Source organism: Miniopterus natalensis, chromosome 10, assembly GCF_054644295.1.
Source record: "Miniopterus natalensis isolate mMinNat1 chromosome 10, mMinNat1.hap1, whole genome shotgun sequence".
Taxonomy (NCBI): domain Eukaryota; kingdom Metazoa; phylum Chordata; class Mammalia; order Chiroptera; family Miniopteridae; genus Miniopterus; species Miniopterus natalensis.
Window position 1 is genome coordinate 40,264,555 of NC_142090.1, and position 15,924 is coordinate 40,280,478.

The window sequence follows — 15,924 nt, forward strand, 5'->3', positions numbered from 1 at the left end:
CTTCCCACTTTTCCCCTACAGGAATTTCACCTTAAAAGAATCCCTGAGCTGCCTCCCTGCTCTGGGTCCGTGGCTGGCTTCATCCCCTTTCTCCTCAAGGCCTCCTCCTCTATCACTGTGGGGACTATCTGGTCATTTTGACTTTGGCTACCTTCCCTCTCTTTTTCTCCCCACCTTGCTTGGTGTGGCCTCCAGTCCTGGTGCGCAAGGCCTCTGCTCCATCGCTTCAAGCTGGTTCCCTGCCGCCGTGCCCCTCCGAGATCGCTCCCAGGGCCTCTCACACCGCTCCTCCTCCTCTCCCGCCGCTCCTCCTCTCCCGCCCCTCCTCCTCTCCCGCTCCTCCTCCTCTCGCGCCCCTCCTCCTCTCCCGCCTCTCCTCCTCTCCCGCCCCTCCTCCCCTCGCGCCCCTCCTCCTCTCGCATCCCTCCTCCTCTCCCGCTCCTCCTCCTCTCCCGCCGCTCCTCCTCTCCCGCCCCTCCTCCTCTCGCATCCCTCCTCCTCTCCCGCTCCTCCTCCTCTCGCGCCCCTCCTCCTCTCGCGCCCCTCCTCCTCTCCCGCCCCTCCTCCTCTCCCGCCCCTCCTCCTCTCGCGCCCCTCCTCCTCTCCCGCCCCTCCTCCTCTCCCGCCCCTCCTCCTCTCGCGCCCCTCCTCCTCTCGCGCCCCTCCTCCTCTCGCGCCCCTCCTCCTCTCCCGCCCCTCCTCCTCTCGCGTCCCTCCTCCTCTCGCGTCCCTCCTCCTCTCGCGCCCCTCCTCCTCTCGCGCCCCTCCTCCTCTCCCGCCCCTCCTCCTCTCGCGCCCCTCCTCCTCTCGCGTCCCTCCTCCTCTCCCGCCCCTCCTCCTCTCCCGCCCCTCCTCCTCTCCCGCTCCTCCTCCTCTCGCGTCCCTCCTCCTCTCGCGTCCCTCCTCCTCTCCCGCCGCTCCTCCTCTCCCGCCGCTCTTCCTCTCCCGCCCCTCCTCCTCTCGCATCCCTCCTCCTCTCCCGCCCCTCCTCCTCTCCCGCCGCTCCTCCTCTCCCGCCGCTCTTCCTCTCCCGCCCCTCCTCCTCTCGCGTCCCTCCTCCTCTCCCGCCCCTCCTCCTCTCGCGTCCCTCCTCCTCTCGCGCTCCTCCTCCTCTCGCGCCCCTCCTCCTCTCGCGCCCCTCCTCCTCTCGCGCCCCTCCTCCTCTCGCGTCCCTCCTCCTCTCCCGCTCCTCCTCCTCTCGCGTCCCTCCTCCTCTCGCGTCCCTCCTCCTCTCCCGCTCCTCCTCCTCTCCCGCTTCTCCTCCTCTCGCGTCCCTCCTCCTCTCGCGCTCCTCCTCCTCTCGCGCTCCTCCTCCTCTCCGGCTGCTCCTCACCTGCTCCTCCTTCTAGCTGCAGCGGCCCCGCGCCCACTCTGCTTCTCGCAGCCTTTGTGGACCCGCAGCCATGGCCGACATCAAGACGGGCATTTTCGCCAAGAACGTTCAGAAACGACTCAACCGCGCACAGGAAAAGGTCAGAAACGGGCGGCGGTGCAGGTGACAGGGACGCGGTGGCGAGGGACCAGAGGAGCCAGGGGAGCGGAGGCCAGGCGGCCGCGGCGCAGGGCCGGGCGAGGGTAGCGGGGACGCCCTGCCCTGCGCTGCAGCGTCTGCAGCAAGGCGGCGCCGGGCGCTGCAGGCCCGGAGCGGGCCGGGAGGCGGGGAGCGGACCCGCAGGAGGGACGCCAGGGGAGCGCTGACCCGGTCCCGAGAGGCGCGGGGTCTGCCGAACCTCCCGCTTCCACGTCCCTGGCACAGCTCGCCGCTCTGCCCGCTCTCCGGGCCGGTGCCGGGCACCAGCAGTCGCAGGTGCCCTGGGTCTCCCGCCGCCCCCGAGCTGAGCGCATCTGCCTCTGAGCGCCGGCTCCCGGCTCCCCTGCCGGCCACTGGTAGCGATGCGCCGGCAGGTTCGGTCGGGAGATTGCGGTAGCTGTCCTTTCTCAGGGCGGGGTGGGGGGATTTACCGGCTACTGACTGCAGCAGAAAGGAACAGTGTAGCACAGAAGATAACCCCCAAATCTGTTTCGATCAATAGGACTGATCGCGAAAAACCAGCGGCTTTAATACAGTGCTGTGGAATGAATCCTGGAGTTAAAAACATATCTACATACATCCCCACCGTCTTTTTTGATCTATCTGTATGTGCCCCCTTTTGACTCCAATGACCTTCTCTGGAAGGTCAGAAGTAAATATGACCTGAGCCTAATAGTTCTGCTCTGCACATTTTTGTATGAAGGAGGGCGTTTTATTCAATTAAAAAAAAAAACCCGTATTGCCCGGATTGGTTCCTTGTTTTATAAGACCCTCAGTCGTTGGCCACAGTGATTTATTTTTCTTACCCAGCAATGTGCACAAATGGATCCCAGGTTCATACCGCACAGCCCTGAGCAGTTGGAGAGGTTTTGTACCAGGCATAGGGCCAGAGGTATTGTACCAGTTTCAGGCCTGGCTGCCCTGAAACTGGTTATAATGAACACCTTGCCGGCACCGAGGTCCTCATTTGTGTTCGGAGCAAAGGACGTTCACATGGTAGCTTGAGCGCTATTCTTGAAAATGAACACTAGGGAATGAGTTTCATGGTTTCTATCAGTCCAACTGTGTTCTCTCTTTCACGTGGCAGATTTTCCATCCCTGGGATACTGGGTATTTAGCACTTTCCTGTTTTACTGGAAGTCAGATTTGCTCTGTTGCTCACTGTGACAGTGAATTTTCCTCTTCAGACCCAGGCTCTGGCTGCCCCCCACTTTCTGCTGACCTAGAAGCTGAGCTGAATGGGGCACTGGTCCTTTTGCCTGTCCAAAGGCTGAGAGACTGTGTGAGTGCCTCTCCTCCCTCCCTCCACACATGCACACTCTCAATGCAGTAAGAGGATTGTATTTCTTTTAATATCTACCCAAGCTCATCCTGAACTAATGTGATCCTCTCCCACTGTTCCTTCAGCAGCTGAATTAGCAAGGTTTCTACCCCCTTCCTGTCCCTGATTACTTGTCCAGAAAGTAGCCAGGATCTACCTGGATCTGAGCCAGGTTTTGTCATCATTTTTTCATACTTCATTTTACTCACTTGTAGGTATTCTCCCCCTTCCTCCAAGTAATTCAAAGCTTCTCATTGAATCCACTTTCCATCTGTGAAGGAATTTAGTGATGTCTGCTTTTCACATATTAATTTCTTAATCTAGGTCACCAGGTGTTAATATGCCAAAAATAAATGAAAAGAAAATGTAATCTGTTTTACAGAGATTCAAGACCCTATGAATTGTTGAAAACTCACTTTGTCATTATTAAGGTCAAGTGCATATTATGATTGCAGTTGTGGATGGTGCTCACTCTTCTATGGGAGTAGGGATCTAAGGTAGATTTGCACAGGGCTTCAAGTGTCCTATTTTCTTCCCTGATGAATGTTGCTGATGAAAAATGCCTGTTGCACCTAGTTTAGAGGGTTAAGACACCAAGAGGCTGAGAGTATGGGTGCTGCCTTTGGGTAAGTTCTGCATCCTTCCCAAGCCTGTGCAATATAAGGGGAAAGGGCATGTGTGATCCAGGTGAGGTAGCCCACCCAATTCCAAAGAAGCTACTGGAGAATGGAAAGCACAGTATGTTGCAGGCTTCATTAGACATCACCCGCAGTGATTCCTTCTTTTTGCATTTTTGTCTCTTCCTCTTCTCGAATTCACAGATACTCCATTGCAATAACTATATGCCACATATATTCTTTTTAAAAAATTTTATCTTTATTGTTGAAAGTATTACAGGTGTCCCATTTTCCCCCCTAACTGACCCCCTCCATTTCGCTCCCACCCCCTCCCCAGGCTTTCATCCTGGTATTGACTGTGTCCATGGGTTATGCATATATGCATATAACTTCTTTGGTTAATCTCTTCCCACCCTCTACCCCCTTCCCTCTTTCCTCTGAAATATGATTGTTTGTTGCATGCATCAATGTCTCTGGATCTATTTAGCTCGTCAGATTCTTTTGTTCATTAGCTTCTTCTTAAAGAAGACCCTTCAACATTTCCTGTAGTGCTGGTCTGGTGGTTGGTGATGAACTCCTTTAGCTTTTTCTTATCTGTGAAGCTCCTTATCTGTGAAGCTCCTTATCTGACCTTCAGTTCTAAATGATAGCTTTGCTGGGTAGAGCAATCTTGGTTGTAGTTCCCTGTTTTTCATCACTTTGAATATTTCTTGCCACTCCCTTCTGGCCTGCAAGGTTTCTGTTGAGGAATCAGCTGACAGTCGTATGGTTGCTCCCTTGTAGGTAATTAATTGCTTTTCTCTTGCTGCTTTTAAGATTCTCTCTTTGTCTTTAACCTTTGGCATTTTAATTATGATGTGCCTTGCTGTGGGCCTCTTTGGGTTCCTCTTGTTTGGGACCCTCTGTGCTTCCTGGACTTGTAAGTCTATTTCTTTCCCCAAGTAGGGGCCGTTTTCTGTCATTAATTTTTCAAATAGATTTTCAATTTCTTGCTCTCTTTTCTCTCCTTCTGGCACCCCAATAATACGAATGTTGGGCCTCTTGAAGTTGTCCCAGAGGCTCCTTATACTATCTTCATATTTCTGGATTCTTTTTTCTTTTTGCTCTTCTGGTTGGGTGTTTTTTGTTTCCTCATGTTCCGAATTGCTGATTTGCTTCTCAGCGTCCTCTACTCTATTGTTGATTCCCTGTAAATTATTCTTCATTTCAGTTTGTGTAGCCTTCATTTCAAATTGGTACTTTATTAGGTTATCGATTTTCTCAGTTATTTTCTTCATACTCTTACAATATGGTTGAGCATCCTTATAAACAAAATTCTGAACTCTGCATCTGTTAGCTTGCTTGGGTCTATTTCATTTAGTTCCTCTTCTAGAGATTTCTTCTGTTCTTTCCTTTGTGACATGTTGTTTTTTGCCTCCACATTTTGGCTGCTTCCTGGTGTTTGTTTTTATGTATTAGGTAGAGCTGCTATGTCTCCTGGAATTTGTAGAGTGGCTTTGTGTAGTAGGTGTCCTGTAGGGTCCAGTGGCTCAGCCTCCCCAGTCACCTGAGCTGGGCCTTCTAGGTGCTCCCCTGTGTGGGCTGTGTGCACTGTCCTGTTGTAGTTGAGAATTGGTTGCTGTTGGCATCACTGGGAGGAATTGACCCCCAGGCCAGTCAGCTGTGAAGACCAGCTGCAACTACAGCCAAAGAGCTGCTGTGCTGGAAACACCCCTATGGTGCAGGATTTACTTCAGTGGGGCTTTGGTGTTCACCAAGTGTGCCCCTTGAGTGTGTCACTCGTGGATGTGGTAGGGTTGTAATCCAGAGTGGTCAAGTCTGACCACCAGGTGCACTGTCTCTGGGGCCTCCCTGGAGGTGCAAAGTCAGCCTGTGCCAGTGCCTTGCCCAGGGCCACCCAGCATGAGCTACACAGCAAACTGTAGTTGGCCGTTACTTGTGCTGGGCTTGGCGTTGTCAAGCTATGAACCAATGCAGACTGCCACCAGTGCCATGCCTGGGACCACTTATCAAGCCGTGTGGGGCACACTGCTGCTTGTTTGAGATATTTTAGGAAAGTCCTAAGCATAAGGCTCGAGAGGCCCCTTGCATGGAGAAGCCCCTGGAAATGGCCTGGATGAGCTTGCAAGTAGGGAGGGGTGGGGTCTCCAGGAATGACCAGGGCAGAGTCAAAGGTGTGAGTCAGGTGCTGGAGATTCAAATACGGCACCTGCCTGCAGGCTCTGTGGGGGGAGGGCTCGCCAAAGGAGCAATGGCTTCTGCCAGCTCTTCTGCCTTGGAGAAAGCTGCCCCTCCACCTCTTGCCCCATTCTCAGGCAGGTTAGTTCCTCTCCAAGTGTCCCAGGTTCCTTTCAAGCTGCTGCCCAGCGCTGGGGCTCAGAGGGAGCCCGTCTTAGTGAGTCCGTGCGCGGGCCCTTTAAAAGGAAAGCTGGGACTCCCGCGGCCTCCAGGACCCTCAGCGACAGTCCCCACCGGTTTTCACAGCCCGAAGGTGTGGGAATTTCTCTTCCTGGCCCTGGAGCCCTGGGCTGTGCGGCCTGATGTGGGGATGGGTCCCCTCACTCCTCCGGGAAACCTCCAGTGCAGAGATATCCCTCCCGGGTTTAAACCGCGGCACCCGGTGTGGGCCTGTGGCTGCTTCTCCGTGATTCAGCCCCAATCCGCCCGAGTCTCTGCCCCTCCTACTGGCCTAGGTGCTTCTTCAATTCCCTCCTTATACGGCTTCTGTTCAGCCAGATTTCAGGAGGTTCTGAGTGATGGTTGGTCTGTATTTTAGTTGTAATTTTGATGTGGTTGCTGGAGGCGGGTACAGCTGTTACCTACACTGCCATCTTGCCACATATATATATTAAACCCCTTTCTCCTTGATTTTACAACCAAATTTTCTACAAAGAGTCCACTCCCTTGACTTTCTCATTATCTGTGCTCTTCCTAACAGCTTGCATGATTTTGGCTTCAAATGCATAAGTGAAACTACTCTGAGAGGCAACTTAACTGCTTTTTAAGAATTTAAAATACATTTTTTCTTATTGAAAGTTCATAAAGGTTTGTTGGAGACAGAATGAAATATACATAAAACCTAAAAAAACACACCATACAACAAATTAAGTCATTGATAATTCCACCACCCAGAGATTTCACTATCATTTGATGTGCACACTAGTAGATCTTTTCTGTATGTATATTTATACAACTAAAATATAGACTTATACTACAGTAGTTCTCCCTTTTCCTTGGGTTTGCTTTCTGTGGTTTCAGTTACCCATGGTCAACCACAGTCTGAAAATATTAAAAAATGGAAATTCCAGAAATAATTCATAAGTTTTATACTGTACGTTGTTTGGGTATTGTGATGAAATCTTACTCTCCTGCTCTGTCTTGCTCGTAATGTGAATCATCCCTTTGACTAGTGTTTCTCTACTTGTATATATAGTATCACAGTGCTTGTGTTCAAGTAATGCTTATTATTTGGAAGTCAGTAGTAGCCCTAACACTGTGTCACAATGCCGACATCACTTCATCTCATCTTGTGGGCATTGCATCATCTCACCATCATCATCAGAAGAGAAAGGATGAATATAGTACTATAAGATATTTTGAGAGAGATCACTTTCACATAACTTTTATTACAGTATATTGTTAAAATTGTTCTATTTTAGTATTAGTTATTGTTGTTAGTCTGGTACTATGCATAACTTATAAATAAAAATTTATCATTGATAGGTATGTATAGAAAAAAAACATAGTATATATAGGGTTTGGTACTATCTGAGATTTCAGGCATCCACCTGGGTCTTGGAATGTATGCCCTGTGGATAAGGGGGGAAAACTATATATGGTTTTGTAAGCTGTTTATTACATTTAATAATCATAAACATTCTTCAGTATGTGTAAATTTTCAACTAACATTTTGGATGACTGAATAGTATTGGAATGTATGGATTTTAATGAATCCCTTCTATTTTGGACATTCTGTTTTCAATGTTCCTGCTTATAAATACAAATCAGTGAGACAATGTGCAGGGAAAATGTTTGCACTCACCCTTAAGCATCTCCTTAAATTCCTAGAAGAAGAATTATTGTTTTAAAGGTAAGATTATTATTATAGCTAGATTGCCTTTCAGAAAGGTTGTATTAATTTGTTGTATCAATTCTCACTAGCAGTCAATGAAACACTTGCCAATACTGGATAATAAAATTTAAAACAGCCCTATCTGGTTTTGCTCAGTGGTTAGAGCGTCGGCTGGCAGATCGAAGGGTGCTGGGTTCCTTTCCAGCCGAGGGCAGGTACCTCGTACCTCAGTTGCAGGCTTGATCCCTGGCCCTGGGGCCCTGGTTGGGGCACTTGTGAGAGGCAACCAATTGAAGTGTCTTTCACACATCTCTCTCCCTTCGCCTCCCTCTCTCTTCCTTCCACTCTCTCTGAAAAGCAATGGGAAAAAAAACCCTCAGGTGAGGATTAAAAAATTTTTAAAATGATTTTTAGTGATGTCATTGGAAAAAATTAGTTTCTATTTCATTTGTTTAAATTTTAGAAACTGAACATTTTTTTGCATTTCCACACTTTCATTTGCCAACTATTTGTTTATATTTTTGCCCATTTTGTGTAGTGCAAGGGCAAACCATATTAATCCTAAAGGCTGTAAACACTTTTACTTCCTTTTATATTTACCTTTTAGTTTTTTGATAATTTTTTCTGATATAGAGAATGTTTATGTTTTATGTATATTTGCTTAAATCTACTGAATGATTTTGTGTGGTTCTCTTTTGTGTGCTGAATTAGTCAGAATCCTGCCACTTGTAAGTATCAGAAAATTCAGTTAAAACTGGCTTAAGGAAAAAAAGGAATTTAATTGCTGAAAACAAAAATATGGTTTTGCACATATAAATTTAAATGAGATTTTAATATATAAATATATATATGCATATGCATGTGTATTATATATGTTAACTCATTTGATTCTCTGAGGGAGGTACTATTACCATCCTCCCATTTTATAGATGAGGAAGAGATTAAGTAACATGCCCAAGGTTACACAGTAAGTAGTAAAGCCAAAGTTTGAACTCAAACAACCCAATACTTGGGTTCTATTACATGATACTGCCTCTTATAATTATGAAAAGGGCAGGGGTAGGCAAACTTCAGGCCTGTGTGGACCAGAGGCTCAACCACAGATATCAGGGCTCAAGGATCCATCTCTCATGTCTGCTGTGCATCCTGTCAGTCCCATTCTTGGGCTTGTAATTCTCTCTTGATGGCAAGATGGCTCTCAGCAGTCCTAAGTAATAGAATCTCTATGCAGGGAGCTCCTCAGTATAGCCCTTATTGGCCCAAATTGGGCCTTGTGACTATCACTGGAAGAAAAAAAATCTCTCTGGACAAGGGCCAGGACCATGGGTTGGATTGGGCTTGAGTCACAAGCTACTATTGAAGCTGGGATGGAGAAATCCCTTCTGGACCATGTGGACTGATGGTGGAGGGGGAAGGAAAATCAGAATACAGATTTTGCTGCATTGGCAAAATAAAAGGTGTCCTTGAGGCATACTTAAAAGGCCTTCTCTGCCTTATGTTTATATAAATAATCACATATTTAATAATTTACAATTTAGAATTTCTTTAAAATTTCTCCATCAAATTAATATATGTACAGTTTAAAACAATCAAATATTAGTAAGAGGCTGATTGTGCAAAATAGCAGTCCCCTAATTTCCCTGTCCTCAACCTCCAGTCTTGTTTCCCAGAGGCAGCTAATACTAACCATAAGATTTCTCAAAAAATATGCTCATATAACTGCTTCTTGATCTACCCTTTCATGTTTGAAAAAGATAAAGATTCAGCTCTCTTATTTTCATCCCTCTAATTCCACATCCTTTAATCACATATTATAGCAAAAGGTGCTGATTGCTGAGGATTATATATTTTTAAATTAAAGTATATTTTTTTATTAAATAAAGTTTATATATCTTAACTATTCAGCTTGGTGAATTTTTATGTATATGGATATTTGCATAGTTACCACCTAGGTCAAGTTATAGAACACTTCTGTCATATCAGATGTCAGTCATCTCTCATGCCTCTTCTGTTCTTTGAATTTTCATGTTCACACTTTTAAAAAAAATCGAGCCCAGCTGATGTGGTTCAGTGATAGAGCATTGACCCATGAACCAGGAGGACATGGTTCGATTCCTGGTCAGGGCACACGCCCGGGTTGTGGGCTCAATCCCCAGTAGGGGGCATGCAGGAGGCAGCCAATCAATGACTCTCATCACTGATGTTTCTATCCCTTTCTCCCTCTCCCTTCCTCTCTCTGAAATAAAAAAGAAAAAAAAACATATTAAAAAAATGATATATGAGAGAGAGAGATCAATTTGTTGTTCCACTTATTTATGCATTCATTGGTTGCTGCTTGTATGTGCCCTGACCAAGGATTGAGGCCTCAACCTTGGCATATCAGGACAATGTTGTAACCAACTGAGCTAACCAGCCAGGGCTATATTTATAGTTTTAAAATTCCTTTACTCTCATTTCCCTGATGAGCGTCTTTGTATGAGCTTATTGCTAATTTTTAAAAATCCTCACCTGAGTATATGTTTTCATTGATTTCTTATTTGTATATTTTTTGCAAAGTTTTTATATTTCCAGCTCTTGAGACAATCACTGATTTTTTAGAGAGAGAGGAAGGGATATATATATGCGTGTGTGTGTGTGTGTATATATATGCGTGTGTGTGTGTGTGTGTGTGTGTGTATATATATATATATATATATATATATATATATATGTATGGGGGGGGGAGAGAGAGAGAGAGAAACATTGATTTGTTTCCCATATGCTCCCCAACCAGGGATTGAACCAGCAACATAGGAATGTGCCCTGACTGGTAATTGAACCTGCTACCTTTTGGTGTACTGACACTCCGAATAGCTGATCTACCCAGCCAGGGCAATGTACTTGTTGGTAATTTTGATATTTTAATTTATGAAGTATGTGTTAAATTATTTTGCCTATGTTTTTAATTTGGGTTGCTTGTCATTTTCTTTTTTATTTATAGAATTTCTTTATATATTCCGGATATCAGTCCTTTGTCAGATAGACATTTTACACGTTTTCTCTCAGAAAGTAGCTTGACTTTTTACTTTTTTAAAAAAAATATATCTTTATTGATTTCATAGAGAGGAAAGGAGAGGGAGAAAACATCCATGATGACAGAGTCATGGATCGGCTGCCTCCTGCACGCCCCTGACTGGGGATCGAGCCTGCAACCCAGGCATGTGCCCTGACCAGGAATCGAACCCTGATCGCCTGGATCCTCGGTCAATGCTCAACCGCTGAGCCACACCCAGACGGGCGACTTTTTACTCTCTTAATGGTGCCCTTTGATGAGCTGAAGTTTTAAATTTTTTATGAAGTCTTATCTGAGATTATGTTTTTCATACAGTTTTTGTTTTCCCTGGAGTTAATAATTATTTTTTTCATTGCTTATTTTAATACGAACTATTTAAATTTTTTGTTTTTACTTCATCAGATCTGTCAAATGCATCTCTATATTATTATCAAAGATTCAGTGTATCAGAACTCCCTGACCTCCATATCCCCCTCCCACACCTTTAGCTATAATGGCTGAATTTTTTTCTAGGCTTACAACGTAGCTGTTATCCTAGGTCTTTCCTTGCCAGTATGGTGTCAAGGAAGGGACTTGAAGGCTCATTAATTATATATTCCTAGGTTTTCAAACAGTATCCTGATGTCAGTGTTGTGCTTCATGCTCACATTCTGGAGTACTTGGTGGAACCAGGCCCTAAGCATGCGTATAGGCATTTTTGTGTGTGTGTGTGTGTGGCAGTTTTTCTGCTGAGTTGGTTCCATTCTTCTGTCCTCTTTTCTACTAAAATCTATTAAATTCTTTCATCCACTAATGATGCCTCTCCTGTTTTTATCCTTATATATTTATACCATTTTTTTATTTCTTTACTGTCATTTTAGTTGGATTTTGGGAGGAGATAGAAATAAACACATGCAGTCAGTCTATTTACCCAGCCTTTTTACTTAAACATTTAATCTCTATTTATTTTTGTCCACCTTCTTCTATTCCTGAAATCCAGTGGCACTTATTTGATCTTAACCTTCTTTAACCTCTATGTAATATTTAAATTGATGGAGCCCTTTAAGCATTTTTTAACATTTAAACATTTAAAAAATATGACTCTAGTGAACAGGGAAACCTTTGGTATGTTATAATACTAATGTCTTTAGGCATCAGTGTTTTGGCTTTTGTTTTTATAAGGGAGTTAAACTATTTCAATTTTAAGAATGTTTCTAGGTTGATATCCTTTGTGCCAGTTTATCTGCCCCAAGTAATTATTATATGATAGTCTTAGGTGTAATTTTTTTCATGAATTATATTTTCCCAACTAGATTGCAGGTGCTTGAGAACAAGGACAAAATATCTTGTGAATTGTATGTATTCAGTGATAATGTACTGAGTTGACTTTCTGTGTTCTTGCTTGTTTACATCCCACTCCTGCAAACACACTGTCTTAAAGCATCCTTCCACATTATTTTTTCTCTAACTTTTGTGAAATTATTATAAGGGTTTCACTGTGTATCATTGTCATTTCCATTGTCATTTTGTAAAAGTAGTACATTAAATATAATTATTCTTATGGGTTCTGTACATGGTAGGAATTCCATCACTATTAGGTTGAACTGTGCTAAATTGTCATGTGGTTCAACCCAATATCAGTCACATGATATGGCATGAAAAACAACATAGTCTCCTTACTTAGACTCAATAATGTGACTTTTGTGGGTTTTCTGATTGTTGCTTTGCTGATGCCCATATTTATGTTTGTTCTCAAAGAGAAATATATGGATGGTGTTTATGTGTGCATATACTTATGTGCGTGTGTGTATGTGTGTACGTATGTAAAAAAATGGGAAGAGGAAGACCCTGCTCTGGGGAGGAGACTCTTTCTATGAGGCTCAGGGCCTTGTCAGAATAAGAGTAGCTTTGTTTACATTTAAAGACAGTTTGGAGACAGCCTCTGAGGTATATCCACAGTTTCCCCTTTTAAGATCATCTGGAGACTTCCTTGTTGCCTGCTTCTAAATTGTACAAGCTTATACTTTCTCTTCCAACTAAGATCATTTCCAATGGCTATATTAGAAACTGCCAAAATTAAAAATAATACTTATGAGAACATTATTGACAGAAGGTTTCCTTCTTCAATCTTTTTTACACTCAAACTCACATGCATCGTTTTTTCTCCAAGAACTGTAGGGTCTCAGATTTTAACATTAGTAAAAGTTAACTGTTCTTTACAATGTCACATAGTGTGTGTGTGTGTGTGTGTGTGTGTGTGTGTGTGTGTGTGTGTGATTTGAAGTCATACTTTAAAAGTCAGCTTATCTGTGGACCAATAAAACTTCAAATGCCTGAAATACTTGTATAAATAATATGGCCCACTTTCATACTCACTTTGGAGTACAAAGTTTAGTCCCATTTATTTGAATATTCAGTTAAATGACTTTGACATTCCATCCAGTATGTCACGAGAATCTCTTACTCCTCCCTGGAATCCCTGTCTGGTGACATGTTCAGAAACCCTGTGGGGAGTTTCTCCTCTTTACAGGAGTCAGTGGTTTTCACTGTGGCCTTATGGAAACAGGTCCCAAAAGGTCCCAAAAGCATTCACATGTCACTCATGTCCTGGGGTGAGCACTGTAGTGAACACTGAACACTGCACCATCACTGATGGTTCTTGTGGTTAAAGCAGAGGCAGGAAGCCTCTCTGATCAGGGTTATTCTCAACTGTCATTGCTACATGACATAGCATGCTGGAGCTCCAAATGCTGAGCTCTTTGTTAATGGTCTTATCATTTCCATACTTGCACATATGCACTTGCTTCCCCTGCCCCAAGATTTCCTATAGTGCCAGGATCCTTAAGTTAGGAAAGATTTTATTGAGCACTACATCTAGAATTATTTATTTCATTCCCCTCTACACTATCCCATTTTTAAGAAAATGTTCATGTGGGTATACTAAATTGATTTCAAGCCTGTAATTTGAAAACCACTTCCCTAAAGGAACTCTGGCACCCTTTCCTATAAATTGGCTTTCTTTTGTGCCATTCAGTCCATCCAAGGATATGTGTGTGTATGTGCTTGTGTTTGTATGTGCTTTGTGTGTGTGTGTGGGGGGGGGGATTAAGTTTCAAACAAAAAATACTGTGCAGCACTTTGGGATGGGATGAATATAGAAGGGAAAGAATGTTTAGAAAAGTGGTTTGTTCTGACTTCTTAAAGTCAGAAACTTCTATTTTACTGTTAAACACAGTTTTTTTATTTTTCTAGTCATTTATACTAGGGGCCATCTGACTAGAACTCCAGAGGAAGTAAGTGAGCCTGTGGTGTTCTGTGAAGGGGATAACAGATGTAAAGATTTCTTGTGTTGCTGATATAATTTTCCAGATATTCTCAGTAATAGCTAACAGTTACATAATGAAAGTGCCATCATCATAGAGTTCAAGGAATTTATCAGTGAAAGACTGTTATAAGACTATTACAAAGTATTATGCAAAATTAAAGTGGTAGTAATCACGATTTCCTGAGAACACATCATGGGCCAACTTTTAATGTAGAGGTGGTGAAACTTCATTCTTATTGATTCAAAATCTAATTTAAGTATGATAATTAAGTAGATGTACTTCCTGAATACATTTGAGGAAATTTCTTTTTTTTTTAAAATATATCTTTATTGATTTCAGAGAGAGGAAAGGAGAAGGAGAGAGAGAGACAGAAACATCAATGATGAGAGAGTCATTGATTGAGCCCACAACTCGGGCATGTGCCCTGACTGGGAATCGAACCCCGATCGCCTGGATCCCAGGTTGACGCTCAACCGCTGAGCCACGCCCGGCCGGGCTGAGGAAATTTCTTATTAGGAATGATGTTGGATAAAGCCATGGATAAGATTTTCGTTTTGAAATAGTTGCTGTGTTATAGTCACATCCCATTTGATTACTCTGAAGCTACTTAGAACAGAGGTACAAAAATCAGAAAACACCATTTTGGTCATTTCCATCTTATTCTCATATAGGTATTTTGTTGAAACTTTAGTTCAGAAGTGGGAATAACCTTAAAGAGCTTATAACGATTTAATAAAATACACACGAGCGTATGCATAGATGCACTTTTGTTATGGCACCTAATGCTTCTTGAATAAAGGAGGCTAAATTTACATACTCTAATCCTTGTGTATTCTATTGTGAAGTCAGTCTGGTAGAATTAATTCATTCCAGTAATTTATTAAAAATGTAATGCGTGAAAGGCACTTGCTAGATACTTGTAATAAGCAGTCAACAAACATGTTGAGCATATGGACCAGCAAGAGTTGGTAGAAATACAAACCTTTGAGCATAATAATAATTACATAATTATTAATGAAAAATAATTAAAAGTTCTGGGGCAAAGTTTCCCTTTGACACAGAGGCAGGACACTGGTTCAGAGCTGACTTGCCCTTTGAATTATCAGTCATACAAAGATCCATTTGCTCAACAGTGGAAAACTCCAACCCAGTGTGCTTTCATGGATTTTTAGGGTCTCTTATTTTAAGCCATCAGAAATTCAACATAAAAATGAAAGCCCTTATAAAATTTTTCAATGTCACACATCGGGAAAGATTAGCTTGTCTGTAAAAGGTTTGATTGTGCTTGGATTCCCAACATTTAATGAGAGAGAGAACACACACACTTGGTTAAGGCTGGCACCAACTTCACTTAATTATGCTGTGGGCATGGACTTGATTATTTTGCAGGCAGTCGTCTTGAATGTAAGATCTGCTTAAAGTGATTTGTAGCTTGGAAATAATATTAAATTTGATAGAGAATCTTCTGTAGCAGACAGTCTCTTCTACTTATTAATAGTTGCTAACAGTTGAATAACATAGATGGTCTGTAGAAGACTCTCCCATTTTGTGGTAGCACAGCCCAGAACAATGTAATACCTTTTACATGCCCTATAATTCCTCAATATTTGAGGTATCTGTACAAGAAACCCTACCTCTTTAATGGCATATTTCTATAGCACACTATCAACTCTGCTCTCTGTCTAGTGGCATCTTCTCTGAGTCTCTAGGAAAATGATATCCAGACTTTTCTGTACACTTCTCTAGGAAGCTGTGAGTATTGGGACATGAGAGGGCTCTCCTGGGACATATATGGGCCCATACTTCTCCTGCTAAGCATAGAGAATGAATCTAGAAATCGGGTATCTCCAGGAAAATGTTTTTTCAAACTATGGTTAGGACTGTCTGGGGAGGGGGTGAGTTAAAATGCAGATTCCTGGGCCTAGTTATAAATTTATCAGAATTTCTTAAATAAGCACTTGGGAATTTGCAGTTTTAGTAAGCTTCTCTGGTAATTCAAAAGTTTAATGAAGTTTGTAAAGCATAC

At 43.3% G+C, this 15,924-nt stretch overlaps 1 protein-coding gene across 3 annotated transcripts in view; it reads left to right on the forward strand.

Annotated features, from left to right (window-relative positions):
* Window positions 1-1,335: 1,335 nt before the first annotated feature.
* Window positions 1,336-15,924, forward strand: part of AMPH (amphiphysin) — a 240,644-nt gene continuing 226,055 nt past the window's right edge. The window contains exon 1 of one of the 3 annotated variants that reach the window (XM_087821084.1): window positions 1,336-1,472. In XM_087821084.1, the coding sequence (XP_087677210.1) occupies window positions 1,404-1,472 (69 nt within the window). In that variant the 5' untranslated portion in view covers window positions 1,336-1,403. The remainder of the gene's footprint in view (window positions 1,473-15,924) is intronic. The other 2 variants (XM_016199145.2, XM_016199144.2) reach the window with 2 other exon arrangements.